General features: G+C 39.4%; 1 protein-coding gene across 7 annotated transcripts in view; it reads left to right on the top strand.

Moving 5' to 3' along the window:
* The window catches only part of gclc (glutamate-cysteine ligase, catalytic subunit), a 95,251-nt gene that overhangs the window by 56,796 nt on the left and 22,782 nt on the right, over positions 1-15,673 (top strand). For all 7 annotated transcript variants that reach the window (XR_011885000.1, XM_072251108.1, XM_072251106.1 and 4 more), the window contains 3 exons: positions 5,628-5,740; positions 10,573-10,665; positions 12,120-12,224. Coding sequence is in view for 6 of the 7 variants with exons in the window: in XM_072251108.1 (XP_072107209.1) it covers positions 5,628-5,740; positions 10,573-10,665; positions 12,120-12,224 (311 nt within the window). In the remaining variant the exon portion in view is untranslated. The remainder of the gene's footprint in view (positions 1-5,627; positions 5,741-10,572; positions 10,666-12,119; positions 12,225-15,673) is intronic.

Raw genomic sequence — 15,673 nt, forward strand, 5'->3', positions numbered from 1 at the left:
CCTCCCGACCCATGGTCCTCTCCCTTCTCCAACCTTGTATCCCTTTTGCCAATCGACTTTTCAGCTCTTAGCTCCATCCCTCCCCCTCGTGTCTTCTGCTATCATTTTAGATCTCCCCCTCCCACTTTCAAATCTCTTACTATCTCTTCTTTCAGTTAGTCCTGATGAAGGGTCTCGGCCTGAAACATCGACTGTACCAGATGCTGCCTGGCCTCCTGTGTTCAACCAGCATTTTGTGTGTGTTGTGTAAAGGGAAGCTATGTTTCAAGCAAGACCTTTGTAAGCAAAGGCCTCACTTCAGAGATCCCACTCTGCCACGGTCATCCTCGTCGACATCGTCTGTAGTAAGCAGGGGTGACTCCAGTAGTCTCACTTCAAAGGTCTCCCTTGTCTGGGTTAACTACACGCCACTGCAGTCATTCTTGCCTGGATGTTGTCTTTAACCCTTACCTTACCACAACTTCCACACCAACAACTGCAGTTCTTTTCAGCAAAAGAAAAGTGACGATGGAATGAAGAAGAAATTAAACGACAATAAGAAAGAGAATTGAAGACCTATTTTTAAAAGATGGGCTCGGTGTGGTGGACGTACATAGTGGCAAATTTATACAGTATTTCCATTTAATTTAAGAGAATAAGACATTGAATCAGAATAAGGCCATTTGGTCATTAAGTCTGTTTTGCCATTCCATCATGGAAGATGTATTAACCTCATTCCCCTGCCTTCTCCCCATGAGTGTTGACACCCTTACTAATCAAAAACCTGTCAACTTTTGCTTTAAGTATACATAATGACTTGGCCTCCACAGCTGTCCCTTGCAACGAATTTCACAGATTCATCACCCTCTCTAACTTAAAAAAAAAATTCCTCTTCATCTCTGTTCTAAATGGACATTTCCCTATTCTGTGGCTGTGTCCTCTGGTCCTAGACTTGCCTGTTGCAGGAACCATCCTCTACACATCCTCTCCTTGTTTTTATTGCAATTAATAGCATAGCCAAATCCTTAATTGCGGGTTATCTAACTTCATAATGATCACTAGGAACTTGTTTATAATGTACTAGTTACCAGTTTAAACCATAATGGAGCTTCAGACAACACACTTATACAGACCATTATGCTATTGTTGCATGCATGAAATTAGACATGTAGATGCTCCAGAGAAAGGTCTTGGGTCTTAGGAAGATAGGTGGAGGGACAGGTAGTTTTGAGGCAGTAGAGAGGCTACAGAAGGTCTTAGACAAATTAAGAGAATGGGCAATGAAATATCAGATGTAAAAACAGTGTTGGGAACTGTACAGTGGTGCTAGAAAGTTTGTGAACCCTGCAGTATTTTCTCTATTTTTGCATAAATATGACCTAATATGCAATCCGATCTTTACGCAAATCCTAAATCTATACAAAGAGAGCCCAATTAAATAAATAACACAAAAGCATTATTTTTGTTCATTTATTTATTGATGAAAATGATCCAATATTACATGTATCTGTTGAACTATGTGAACCTCTGGGGTAGTGCCCTCTCCAAAAGCTATTTGGAATCAGTTGTTCCAATCAATGAGATGAGATTAGAAATGGTTGTAGAGGTTCAGAAAAAGCATTCCTGAAGACCTGAGTGCTCATCAGTTCACAGTAAGAGGAATTGTCCACAAATGGAGGAAATTCTGTACTGTTGCTACTCTGCTAGAAGTGGATGTCCTGCAAGGATCATGCCAAGAGCACAATGTGCAAGGATGTGGAAAAAGAACCCAAGGGTAACAGTAAAAGACCTGCAGAAATCTCTAGAACTTCCCAATGCTCCAGCCACGCTAGTAACTTCCCTGTAATTCCATGGGCTCTTGCTAAGCAACCTCATGTGCGAAACCTTGTCAAAGGCCTTCTGAAAGTCCAAGTACACCACATCTACTGCATCTCCTTTGTCTACCCTGCTTGTAATTTCCTCAAAAAATTGCAGCAGTTTAGTCGGGCAGGATTTTCCTTTCAGGAAACCATACTGGATTTAGTCTGTCTTGTCATGTGCCTCCAGGTACCCTGTAATCTCATCCCTAACAATCGATTCCAACAACTTCCTAACCACTGATGTCAGGCTAACAGGTCTATAGTTTCCTTTCTGCTGCTTCCCACCCTTCTTAAATAGCGGAATAATATTTGCAATTTTCTAGTCATCCAGTACAATGATTCTTGAAAGATCATTGTTAATGCCTCCGCAATTTCTCCAGCTACTTCCTCTAAAACCCGAGGGTGCATTTTCCACCAGGTCCAGGAGATTTATCCACCCTCAGACCATTAAGGTTCTTGAGCACTTTCTCAGTTGTAATTTTCACTGCACGTACTTCACTTCCCTGACGCACTTGAATGCCCAGTGTACTGCAGATGTCTTCCACTGTGAAGACTGATGCAAAATATGCATTCAGTTCCTCTGCCATCTGTGTCTCTCATTACAATATCTCCAATGTCATTTTCTATTGGTCCTATATCTACCCTCAACTCTCTTTTACCCTTTATATACTTAAAAAACAGCTTTTGGTATCTTCTTTGATATTGGTCACCAGCTTCCTTTCATGAATCATCTTTTCCTTCCAAATGACCTTCTTAGTTTCCTTCTGTAAGTTTTTTAAAGTTTCCTAATCCTCTATCTTCCCACTAGCTTTGGCTTCCTTGTATGCCCTCTTTTGCTTTTACTTTGGCTCTGACTTACTTGTCAGCCACAGTCGTGTCCTTCTATTCAAAAATTTCTTCTTATTTGGAATATATCTGTCTTGCACTTCCCTCTTTTTTTTTTGCAGAAACTCCAGCCATTGCTGCTCTGCTGTCCTTCCTGCTAGTGTCCCTTTCCATCTACTTTGGCCAGTTCTTCTCTCATGCCATTGTAATTTCCTTTATTCCACTGAAATTCTGACATATTGGAATTTAGTTTCTCCTCAAATTTCAAAGTAAACTCGATCATATTGTGATCACTGTTCCCTAAGGGTTCCTTAAGCTGTCTTATCACCTCCGGATCATTGCACAACTCCCAATCCAGCACAGCCGGTCCCCTAGCGGGCTTAACAACAAGCTGTTCTCAAAAGCCATCCCTTAAGCATTCTACAAATTCTCTCTCTCTCTCGAGGTCCTTGGAGATTGGAGCTAAGAAAAATGGATCAGCCATGATGAAATGGTGGAGGAGATTTGATGAACCTAATGGCCTAATTCTGCTCCTATATGTTACGGTTTTATCTTTCCCTTTTCTAGTTTCCCATTGCTGCAGTTTTATTTATAGAAGCATTTACAATTTTTTTTTGCTACATTTGCAATTACGATCTGTTCCCACTTATCAATTTCTTTGTCATTCTGACTGAATTGTCACATGGAATTAGTGATCAGAGTTTCATTCGTCAGTGGTAAATTGGATCAGCAAATTTGTTGATGATACAAAGATTGGAGGTGTAGTGAACAGTGAGGAAGGTTTTCAAAGCTTGAAGGGGGATTTGGACCAGCTGGAAAAATGGGCTGAAAAATGGCAGATGGAGTTTAATTCAGACAAGTGTGAGGTATTGCACTTTGGAAGGACAGACCAAGGTAGAACATACAAGGTAAATGGTAGGGCACTGAGGAGTGCAGCAGAACAGAGAGATCTGGGAATACAGATAGAAAATTCCCTAAAAGTGGTGTCACAGGTAGATAGGGTCGTAAAGAGAGCTTTTGGTACATTGGTCTTTTATACTCAATACTTTGATTTACAGAGTTGGAATGTTATGGTGAGGTTGTATAAGGCATTGGTGAGGCAGAATTTGAAGTATTGTGTGCAGTTTTGGTCACCAAATTACAGGAAGGATATTAATAAGGTTGAAAGAGTGCAGAGAAGGTTTACAAGAATGTTGCCGGGACTTGAGAAACTTGAGTTACAGAGAAAGGTTGAATAGGTTAGGACTTTATTCCCTGGAGCGTAGAAGAATGAGGGGAGATTTGATAGAGATATATAAAATTATGATGGGTATAGATAGAGTGAATGCAAGCAGGCTTTTTCCACTGAGGCTGGGGGGTGGAAACCAGAGGACATGGGTTAAGGGTGAAGGGGGAAAAATTTAAAGGGAACATTGGGGGGGGGGCTTCTTCACACAGAGTGGTGGGAATGTGGAATGAGCTGCCAGATGAAGTGGTAAATGCGGGCTTTTAAGAAAAACTTGGACAGGTACATGGATGAGAGGTGTATGGAGGGATATGGTCTAGGTGCAGGTCAGTGGGACTAGGCAGAAAAATGGTTCAGCACAGCAAGAAGGGCCAAAAGGCCTGTTTCTGTGCTGTAATATTCTATGGTTCTACTGTCTGTGAGGAGTTTGTACATTCTCCACATGACCGTCTGGGTTTGTTCTGGGTGCTCCAGTTTCCTCCTGCATTCCAAAGTTGTATGGCTTAGCAAGCTGTTGACCTGCTATTTTGCAATCAGAAGCATGGTGACACTTGAGGGTTGCCTCCAGCAGATCCTCGGACTGTGGTTGTTAATGTGTTTCACTGTATGTTTTGATGTATAGGTGACAAATGGCACTAATCTTATCCTTGGCCTTACCACCTTCTTTTGTCATATGGGGGAGAGTGTGGGCATAGAAAGAATGTGATTGCAGTAGAGCAAGCTGTCAAAACCCCCAAACCAAATCTCATTTTTCACATAGTTCTTAAGTGTTATTGACCAAACTCTGGAATCTCCTGTGTAGCTTAGCATTAGTTTCAGCTTGATTATGCTCTCATTCAGTGCTTTGAGACATGTAATGCCATTTTAAGGAGGCTGTATTAGTGTGGTTGCATGTATTTTTTAACTTGAGTAGCAACTTTATTTTGGTTAAGTACTCTTCTTAAGCCCATTGCCCCCGTTGGGGCATAGGCCACTGACAGCAGATCACCAGAGTCCTTCAAGTTGTCTCGAGATGTAGCCAGTCTTCTTGGTATGTCCTATCTTTCCCAGGGATGAGGTCTTACCAAGGGCACAGCATCAAAACTCGGGGGCGACCCTTTAGAATGGATGTAACGAGGAAATTTTTTTTAGCCAAAGAGTACTGAATCTGTCGAATGCTCTGCCATAGACTGTGGTGGAGGCCAAGTCCATGGGTATGCTTAAGGTGGAAGTTAATCATTTCCTGATTGGTCAGGGCATCAAAGGTTATGGCGAGAAGGCAGGTGATGGAATGGCAGAGCAGACTCGGTGGGCTGAATGACCCAATTTTGGTCCTCTGTCTCATGGTCTTTGGAACTTCTGTTGAGGTTTCTATAGCTTTGGGTTTTTGCGTGTTGTGTTTGCTAGTCCCATGTCCAACCCTCCTCCTCGGCTTGGGACTGCCCATGATGGAATTGGTTAAGTACTCCATGAATGGAATTTTGCATCTGCTTTCTAAATTTATGTAGCTAAATACATGAGAATTATGATGAAATAGAAGTTGTTAAGAGTTCTTAAGTACCTGAATTATCCTTGCTTTCCCGGGAGATTGCAGACAAATTAGCATTGCCAATATGCAGAGGAAATTGGAGCGGTTCTGTTGGTTTATTAGATATTTTCACAGGGTAAAGGAATGTTCTTATGGGCTACAAAGTGTGAGGGCTCAATCAATTTTATATAAAAAAACGTTTCTTCATCGCAATGTGAAAATTTTTTTTTAGGTATTGATCATCTGCTGGCACAACACATTGCTCATCTTTTCATTCGAGATCCTTTAACGTTGTATGCAGAAAAGATACATATGGATGATGCCAATGAATCTGATCACTTTGAGGTAATCTGCAATGTATTCAATTGACATTTAAATAGTGGTTTCAAAATAAAACGTGCCAGGAGTGTAATCATACATAAGTTAGCAAAACTCAGTTACAAAATTTGGAAAGGGATAGCTTAAAAAAAAAAATTGGGCTGTATAGAGCATGACGGTTAGCAATATGCTTTACAGCAACCAGCTGTAAAATCAGGATTTGATATCTGCCTCTGTCTGTAGTTTATATGTTCTTCCCGTGACCATGTGGGCCTCTTCCCTATACTCTGGTTTCCTTCCACAGTTCAAAGACTTGTGTTTAGGGTTGATAAGTTGTGGGCATGTTATGTTGATACCAGAAATATGGCAACACTTGCAGCCTGCCTCCAGCGCAATCCTCATTAATTTGAATTGATACAAACGATGCATTTCATTTTATGTTCAGATGTATTCTTTGACAACAAAATTATCTTTAATTACACGAATAGGAGAAAGGAACCCAGCACTAGAAAAGTTCAGTTGTAAGAGTAAAGAAGGTTCTCATAGTTATAGAGGGATGAGGGATTTCAGCAACAGGTGTGAAGTTTAGAGATCAGTAGGCTCGGGTGCCTTGGTGAAGATTGGGACCCTGACATGTAAGATTTTGAAGTTGGAAGTTTGGAGGCTAACTGAGACCAATACACTAGTTGTGGGTAATGATAGTTAAGGATCCGGTAGGATAGTACAGGCATCTGGGAAACTGGTAGGATGAATTTGCTGGCTGCTGCAAGGCTACAGGCATGTTGAGAGAAGGAATGGAGCATTTCTGTCCGTCTTCCCTCATACAACTTCTCTTCTCCAACCCCCATCGCCCAAAAAAAAAAGTTCACTTACTTGATGAGACCGGCTGGAAGCAGCTCTTTCTGCATTTGCTCACTCTCCATGGTTGTGAAAGGTTCTCAGGAACATAACCCTGCCATAACCTGGAGACCGCCTGTAGTTAGCAAATGCTTTGATAGTTATTAAAATCTAGGTTGTTCGAATTTTTTTTCAGTTTGAAATGATGAGGGCTTTTTTTTGTAATTTATTTTTTATTGAAGTTCATCATCAAACATACATTTCCATAAGATGTATTTCAGATATTGTACATATATATCATATAGTCATATTTGTCACAACTCTCCACATAGTATTTATCTGAGGTATACACCAATAAAAAAGAGAGGAAAGAAAGAACAAGCAAAAGGAAAAAACTATGTACAAGTAGGGAGTGATTTTTTTTTTTAAACAACATATTGATTTGTGAGAATAAAATCAGGCCTATGAGGTGGTATGTAGTTGAACCATTTTTCCCAGTATGAATTAAATTGTTCCAACTTATAGAACCATAGAAAACTACAACACAGAAAACAGGCCATTTGGCCCTTCTAGTCTGTGCCGAAAGTTTATTCCACTAGTCCCATTGACCTGCACCCAGTCCATAACCCTCCAGACCTCTCCCATCCATGTATCTATCCAATTTATTCTTAAAACTTAAGAGTGAGCCTGCATTTACCATGTCAGATGGCAGCCCGTTCCACGCTCCTACCACTCTCTGAGTGAAGTTCCCCCTAATGTTCCCCTTAAACCTTTCCCTTTTCAACCTAAAGCCGTGTCCTCTTGTATTTATCTCTCCTAATCTAAGTGGAAAGAGCCTATTTGCGTTTACTCTGTCTATACCCCTCATAATTTTGTAAACCTCTATCAAATCTCCCCTTATTCTTCTACGCTCCAAAAACTTTTGATTAACAGATACTGTTATCTTTTTGTAAATGTCCATTGTAATTTCCATCCATGCGTTTAAAGTTGGGCTGTCCTCTGATGACCATTTCCTGGTAAGACTCTTTTTACCAGCCACCAGCAGTATATTCATTAAATATTTATCTCTTTTCAACCATTCTTAAGGTACATACCCAAAATATATGGTCTTACTTTCTAAGGGTATTTCATATTTAAAAATGTCTTCTAGGGCATTGTGTATCCCACTCCAATCGTCTTTGATAATGGGGCAATCCCAGAAAATATGATGGTTTGTATTTTGATTTCCACAATTTCTCCAGCAAACAGGGAGGTTACTATCATAATGGGATTTCTGAGAGGGTGTAATAAAATACCTTATCAAGTTTTTCCATCCAAATTCCCTCCATTTCTGTGAACTGGTACACTTCCATTGATACCTCCATATTATTGTCCATTCTTCCTCAGATATAATTATCCCTCTTTCCTTCTCCCATTTTGTTTTAATGTATGAAGTCGAATGTGTTTTAGGATTTGACAAACCCTTATACACGCTTGAAATGATTCTACTACCGTTATCTGAATTATATGGTTTTGTAAATAGCTCTATCAAACATGTACTTGCCTTGGTTACTTTTTTAACCCTCCTATTAACATACTGTCTCATCTGTAGATACTGATAAAAATCTTGTTTTTCTAATAAGTTTTTCTCTTTAAGCATTTCAAAACTGAACAGTGTTCCTTCTTTCATTATATTACAAAGAACTGTTATTCCTTTAGCTGTCCAGACCCTAAATCTAGCATCCAGTTTATTCGGCGTAAAATCCGAGTCATATGCACACCATTTAAGAATTGCAATATTTCCCTCTAGTTTATATTTTATAATAGTTTTCCATATTTTAAGAGTCCATTTCACCCATGGATTATCAATAGTATTTATGTACCTTTTGTAGGTTGTTATCAGCCAAAATTGCCTGTATGGGGATGGGAAGTAACCCCTCCTCAATGTTTTTCCATTGAGCGTCAGATGATGGGTTGTACCAACATATCACAGCTCTCAACTGTGCTGCAAAATAATAATCTCTAAGAGAAGGTAGGCCCCATCCCCCACCCCCCACCCCTTTTCCTTGGCTAATTGCAAAGTTTCGAGACGAACGCTAGGCCTTTTACCTTGCCATATATATCTTGGTAACATTTTGTTCCATTCATTGAGTTGATTCTGATTGATCTCTATTGGTAGGGTCTGAAAGAGATATAGATGAGGGCTTTTATGATGAGACAAAAACTCAAACTGCAAATAAATCTCTACTAAATATAGAATAGACTAATACTTCTGGAAAAATGTATAGAACCAATAATGTAGCAATTATCACTTGTAAATATCTACAGGAGTATAAATTTAAATAAAAGTAATATTCTATAAAATTAAGTTCTTCACATCAACTTTTAATGGTCTTAATACTACTTCCATCCTTGTAAATATCTGCCTAATGTTTTTGATATCTACATAACTAATCCAAACCACATTAAGTATAGTATTCAATATCTGCCAACACTGATATGAGCACCTGGTTCATTTAGGGTGCTGGTACTGATAAACTTAAAGATAAATACTTGATGTACTAAAATATTATAATGTTTTATAATGCTGTGTTGATATATATTGTTCATAATTTAACCACCTTGTCACACCCATAGTCCTATATTACTGAGTTTATCTGTAACTTTCTCCAATATGGGGAGAAAACATCTTTAATTTGTAATGGGGGTTCACTCTGTAAACATATGCAGATTAACCAGGATTTATTTATTTACACACACACACACACACACACACACACACACACACACACACACACACACACACACACACACACACACACACACACACACACACACACACACACACACAGTCAAAATTTCTGTTACTGTGAATAGTTAATTGAGTGGAAGATGAACTGATCTCCAAAAGTCATAAAGTTAAAGGTGAAACATTCTTCAACATTTTAAGCAAGATTGGTGTATTATTTTTGTTTTGTACAATTTTAGAGTGGGGAAAAAAAGGAAAGGAGCACCGTGCAAAAGTTTGGGCACCCCAAGATATTTGAGCTTTCAGATAACTTCTGCCAAGGTCTCAGAACTTATTAGCTTGTTAGGGCTATGGCTTGTTCACGGTCATTGTTAGGAAAGGCCAGGTGATGCAAATTTCTAAGCTTTATAAATACCCTGACTCCTCAAACCTTGGTTGCTGATTTTTGGGAAAGGGGCTCCCCTAAGCAGCTGCCTAGCACTCTGAAAATTAAAATAAATGACACCCACAAAGCAGGAGAAGGCTATAAGAAGATAGCAAAGCATTTTCAGGTAGCCATTTCCTCAGTTCGTAATGTAATTAAGAAATGGCAGTTAACAGGAACGGTGGAGGTCAAGTTGAGGTCTGGAAGATCAAGAAAACTTTCCGAAAGAACTGCTCATAGGATTGCTAGAAAGGCAAATCAAAGCCCCTGGTTAATCTGGTTTATCTCTGCCATTTCCATCTTTCTACGAAAGACCAAAGCAATCTTGAGAAAGACATTCTATAACTCAACCTTAAAAGTTCCTCCTTCATTGCTATGATCATTTCAGCTCCTGAGGCTGAAGCTACTGGTGTTAGACTCCTTAGTCAAAAGGAACAGTGTGAGAACATCTATCTTCTAACGCTCCATAACAACTTTCAATGTGAGCTTCCAGGAATTTTAAAGAGTAGGAAAAAAAATGAAGGCCACTCTCCTCTTGTGTGTTCTGTCTCGTCTTTAAGTTTCAGGATTCAGTTTAGAACAAGAATAGTTATCCAAAAGAATATTTATTGAGACAGAGAAACAGCAACTACAGTCAGCACTGACAGGTTTCATCCTGTTAAGACACTGCACTTGCAAACAAATCTATTTCCAATTGTGCAGAAATGTTACCCTGTTACAAAGCTATGGTCTGATTTCTTGAGTAATGATTTCATTAGATTTTTATGAGAAAGAACTTCTGTATCTCATCTATGCAATGTATTGTTTGTATAAAAATGTGTTATGGAAATGAATGTAAAAATAATATTTATACCTTTTGACTATTAATAGAATATACAATCCACAAACTGGCAAACCATGAGATTCAAGCCACCACCCCCAAATTCTGAAATTGGATGGAGGGTTGAATTTCGGCCGATGGAGGCAAGTATCATAATTGTACTGCTATAACTGAATGTTAATTGTAAGAAAATCATCCATTCCTTTCATCTGTGCTAATAAATATTTGTAAGCTTTAGGTGATGAAATTCCAACTTTGAAAGATGTTCCTTACTATATTTCAATGTTAACAGGAAGACACCACGTAACAGTTAAAATGGATTTTGATTCTATTTTGTCTCAAAGCACCACTTGAATGCTCCAGTTTGACTGTGTGGGTTTCTGGGTGCTCTGGTTTCCTCCCACATTCCAAAGATGTATTGGTTAGGGTTAGTAAGCTGGCCGTATGCTTTATTGGTACTACAATTATGATGACACTTTTGGGCTGCATTCTTAGCTGTGGTTGTTGACACCAAGTGTTTCAATGTATATGTGACGAAGTTAATTTTATCTTTTAAAGAAAGAACTGTCCTTTTGCTTGATCTGTTTGTATCTCCCATGAAGCCCTTCTGTATCCTCAGTACCCACACAGTCACTTAACTTTGTATTATCAACAAACATGGTAAATAAAACTTTCATCTAAACATCCAGTGTTTGATAATTTGTGAACAGTTATCCTCTCACTCATCACAGCCTTCCAACCCAAAAATAACCTGACTGCACTTAGTGTTTTCTGTCTGTTGACCAGTCTTCATACCACGTCAGTATATTTAGTCGTCCTTCAGCTTAAATTTTCTTCGGCACCTTTATTAAAGTCCTACTGGATGATAAACTTGCAACAGAAGCAATGTATGGAGAGTTGCCCAGATTGATTCATAGAACCCTGCAACACTCTAAAGGCCCTTTGGCCCCGAGTATTGTACTGACCTTTTAACCTACTCTAAGATTAATCTAAAGCTGCCCTCCCACTTGGGCCACATGCCTATCTAGGAATAAACAGCTGACATTCTGGGCTAATTTCAAATCCTGATGAATGGTCACAACCAAAAATGCCAACTGTTTATTCCTCTCCATGACGCTTCTGGACTTGTTGAGTTCCTCCAGCATTTTGTGTTTTGCTTTATTGCAATAAAACTCAATTATTTTAAATTGATCCCATTGCTGCCTTTTGCATCAATGGAAGTTGTTAGCATTCTCCCCACAACTACCTTTCCTGTCACTGAGGTTGGCGAATACTGGAATTCTCCTTAAGCAAACAGAAGTCTTTCATTTGAACCACTCTCTTTACAATGTTGGCACATGCCACACTGCAACAGAATATCCATCGTTTCAAAATGTTGAGTTTAAGTGTTCTGTAATGTCTGAAACTTGAATGCACTGCATGTATTCTGCTTTTTATGGTCTGTATGAATTATGTTGGCTTCCCTATGTGCAACCACAATTTCTCTAAAAATAATGAAACAATAAATTGTTAAGCTCCTCGAGTAACCCAAACAAAAGCAAATTGGCTGTTTAAATCTCTGCAAACACTAATGTTTTTCAAATTCAATTGTTCACAGGTCCAATTAACAGACTTTGAGAATTCTGCTTATGTGGTCTTTGTTGTGCTGTTAACCAGAGTGATACTCTCCTATAAATTAGATTTTCTTGTTCCGCTGTCAAAAGTAAGTATCAGATCCTGAAAATGTTGGCTTTCAAAGTACTTCATTAAGTTAGCAATGTACATTTGTTTTAAGGCTAGTCAAATGTATGTAATAAAGATGGTGTGGTCCTTGAACTATTCAAATAAAACTAGGTCTTTTTACTATTTAACTAAAAAGTTAAATATTATAACAATTTTACCAAGTGTGGATTCTCTTCAGTATCTTGGGCGGCAAGGTAGTGTACTGGTTCTTGTAGCACTGTTACAGCGCCAGTGACCCAGGTTCAGTTCCACTACTGTCTGAAAAGATTTTGTAGGTTCTCCCAGGTTTCCTTTGGGCACTCCAGTTTCCTTCCAGATTTTACCTTGACATTATACAGCCACAATGGAGTATTGTTCTTTACTGTCTCCATTGGAAATTTTCCATTTCCTTTCCACTTGCTTTCTGAAGTCCAATTATACGTTATCTTTAACCAGAAAGAAAGAATCTTTAGGAAAAAAGGTCAATGCAGAGATTGAGGAGTGATACTCAATTTCTCAGCTCTTCTCCCATCAAATTTAGTTTTTTGTTCAAAAGCTGCTTTGTAGTTAAGTGTAATTTGGAATGTGGCAAGTAAACTTAAAAGATGGGAATTTGGGAAAATGCAGTTTGTTTTCCTAATCAAGAAATAAAATATTGTTCTTTACATAGAAACATAGAAAATAGGTGCAGGAGTAGGCCATTCGGCCCTTCGAGCCTGCACCGCCATTCAGTATGATCATGGCTGATCATCCAACTCAGAACCCTGTACCAGCCTTCCCTCCATACCCCCGATCCCTTTAGCCACAAGGGCCATATCTAACTCCCTCTTAAATATAGCCAATGAACTGGCCTCAACTGTTTCCTGTGGCAGAGAATTCCACAGATTCACCACTCTCTGTGTGGAGAAGTTTTTCCTCATCTCGGTCCTAAAAGGCTTCCCCTTTATCTTCAAACTGAGACCCCTCATTCTGGACTTCCCCAACATCGGGAACAACCTTCCTGCATCTAGCCTGTCCAATCCCTTTAGGATTTTATACGTTTCAATCAGATCCCCCCTCAATCTTCTAAATTCCAATGAGTATAAGCCTAGTTGATCCAGTCTTTCATCATGTGAAAGCCCTGCCATCCCAGGAATAAATCTGGTGAACCTTCTTTGTACTCCGTCTATGGCAAGGATGTCTTTCCTCAGATTAGGGGACCAAAACTGCACGCAATACTCCAGGTGTGGTCTCACCAAGGCCTTGTACAACTGCAGTAGTACCTCCCTGCTCCTGTACTCAAATCCTCTTGCTATGAATGCCAGCATACCATTCGCCTTTTTCACCGCCTGCTGTACCTGCATGCCCACTTTCAATGACTGGTGGATAATGACACCCAGGTCTCGTTGCACCTCCCCTTTTCCAAATTGGCCACCATTCAGATAATAATCTGTTTTCCTGTTCTTGCCACCCAAGTGGATAACCTCACATTTATCCACATTAAATTGCATCTGCTATGAATTTGCCCACTCACTTAACCTATCCAAGTCACCCTGCATCCTCTTAGCATCCTCCTCACAGCTAACACTGCCGCCCAGCTTCGTGTCATCCGCAAACTTGGAGATGCTGCATTTAATTCCCTCATCTAAGTCATTAATATATATTGTAAACAACTGGGGTGCCAGCACTGAGCCTTGCAGTACCCCACTAGTCACTGCCTGCCATTCTGAAAAGGTCCCATTTATTCCCACTCTTTGCTTCCTGTCTGCCAACCAATTCTCTAACCTTACCCCCAATACCGTGTGCTTTAAGTTTGCACACTAATCTCCTGTGTGGGACCTTGTCAAAAGCCTTTTGAAAATCCAAATATACCACATCCACTGGTTCTCCCCTATCCACTCTACTAGTTACATCCTCAAAAAATCCTATGAGATTCGTCAGACATGATTTTCCCTTCACAAATCCATGCTGACTTTGTCCGATGATTCACCGCTTTCCAAATGTGCTGTTATCACATCTTTGGTAACTGACTCTAGCATTTTCCCCACCACCGATGTCAGGCTAACCGGTCTATAATTCCCCAGTTTCTCTCTCCCTCCTTTTTTTTTTAAAAAATTGGGTTACATTAGCCACCCTCCAATCCTCAGGAACTAGTCCAGAATCTAAAGAGTTTTGAAAAATTATCACTAATGCATCCACTATTTCTTGGGCTACTTCCTTAAGCACTCTGGGATGCAGACCACCTGGCCCTGGGGACTTATCTGCCTTTAATCCCTTCAATTTACCTAACACCACTTCCCTACTAACATGTATTTCCCTCAGTATTTCTCTATATTGAGTCATATTTAACCTTTTAGTATTAAAATACATACTGAGGAAATTTGGCTATTCTTGAAATTTGGCTGCCCTCTGTTTACACTTTGTATTGAAGAGGATTTGGAATAATGATGCAAATATCTATCAGAATTTGTTATAAGGGATGGTTGCCAGGCTGGGTTGAACCAGGGTAATTATGGTGAAGTTTAGCATCTTTAACCCGTAGACTATCAGGAAAGACGCAGACCAGGTGGATCCAAGTGCAGAGGAGATCAGAGATGAGGATGGAGTTGAATGAAGAATCTTTAGAGGATTAGTTTATAGGGACTTCAAGAATCACCACATACAGGATAGGAAGTCTTGAGATTGAGCAAAGACAAACTAAATGGAGGGAACTTAAATAGAGAAACAAAATAAGGCACAGGTGTATTGATAACTGAAACTAGATAACGTTGGAAATAATCAACTAACAATCAAGGGAGGAGGAATATCAAAGCCTGGAGGATTTTGACACCCTATCGAGCACCTTTTCACTACATCTTGTAACAAACAGTCTGGTAAATACAGGTTCCATTTTTGTTACAGGCAAAAATACAATTTTGTTACTACTGATAAAAGTATATTTCCTCAGTCCTCTTTGTCATTTCATGTGATTATTACAGTAATTGAAATGTGCATATATGTATATAAAGCAATGATGCAATTTCAAAGCCCTACTCAAAATTCTCTTTGCATCCATCCATCTCAGCGAGTATCCATTCCTTTCCTTAATATTCTCTCCTTCAACCTATAATTTAAAAAGAATAGTAGAAGACTGACAGCTATTATTATAATACCAATAGTTATACCATAGTGCAGAATAGTTGCCCACCATCTTTCTAGCACCCCGAATGGTCACCATCCACCCCTTCGAGTGAAATAGTTGTGAAACTGATCCCATATTTTCTTAATCCTTTTGGTAGCTTCTTGGATGTGATTTGCCAAGTTAGTTCTAGTTTGTGATTTGTCAGATATGTAAGTACAGCATTCTTGCCTTTCTAGCTGCAGTTACATGTTACCTGATCAGTGCCCTCAGCCACTGTGCCGGACAGTTTAATCTAGGAAATCTGGTCCCCATAATACTTGTGGCTCACCAATTGAGGTTAAAGCGGGGGA

This window comes from Mobula birostris, chromosome 2 (assembly GCF_030028105.1).
Source record: "Mobula birostris isolate sMobBir1 chromosome 2, sMobBir1.hap1, whole genome shotgun sequence".
Classification (NCBI taxonomy): domain Eukaryota; kingdom Metazoa; phylum Chordata; class Chondrichthyes; order Myliobatiformes; family Myliobatidae; genus Mobula; species Mobula birostris.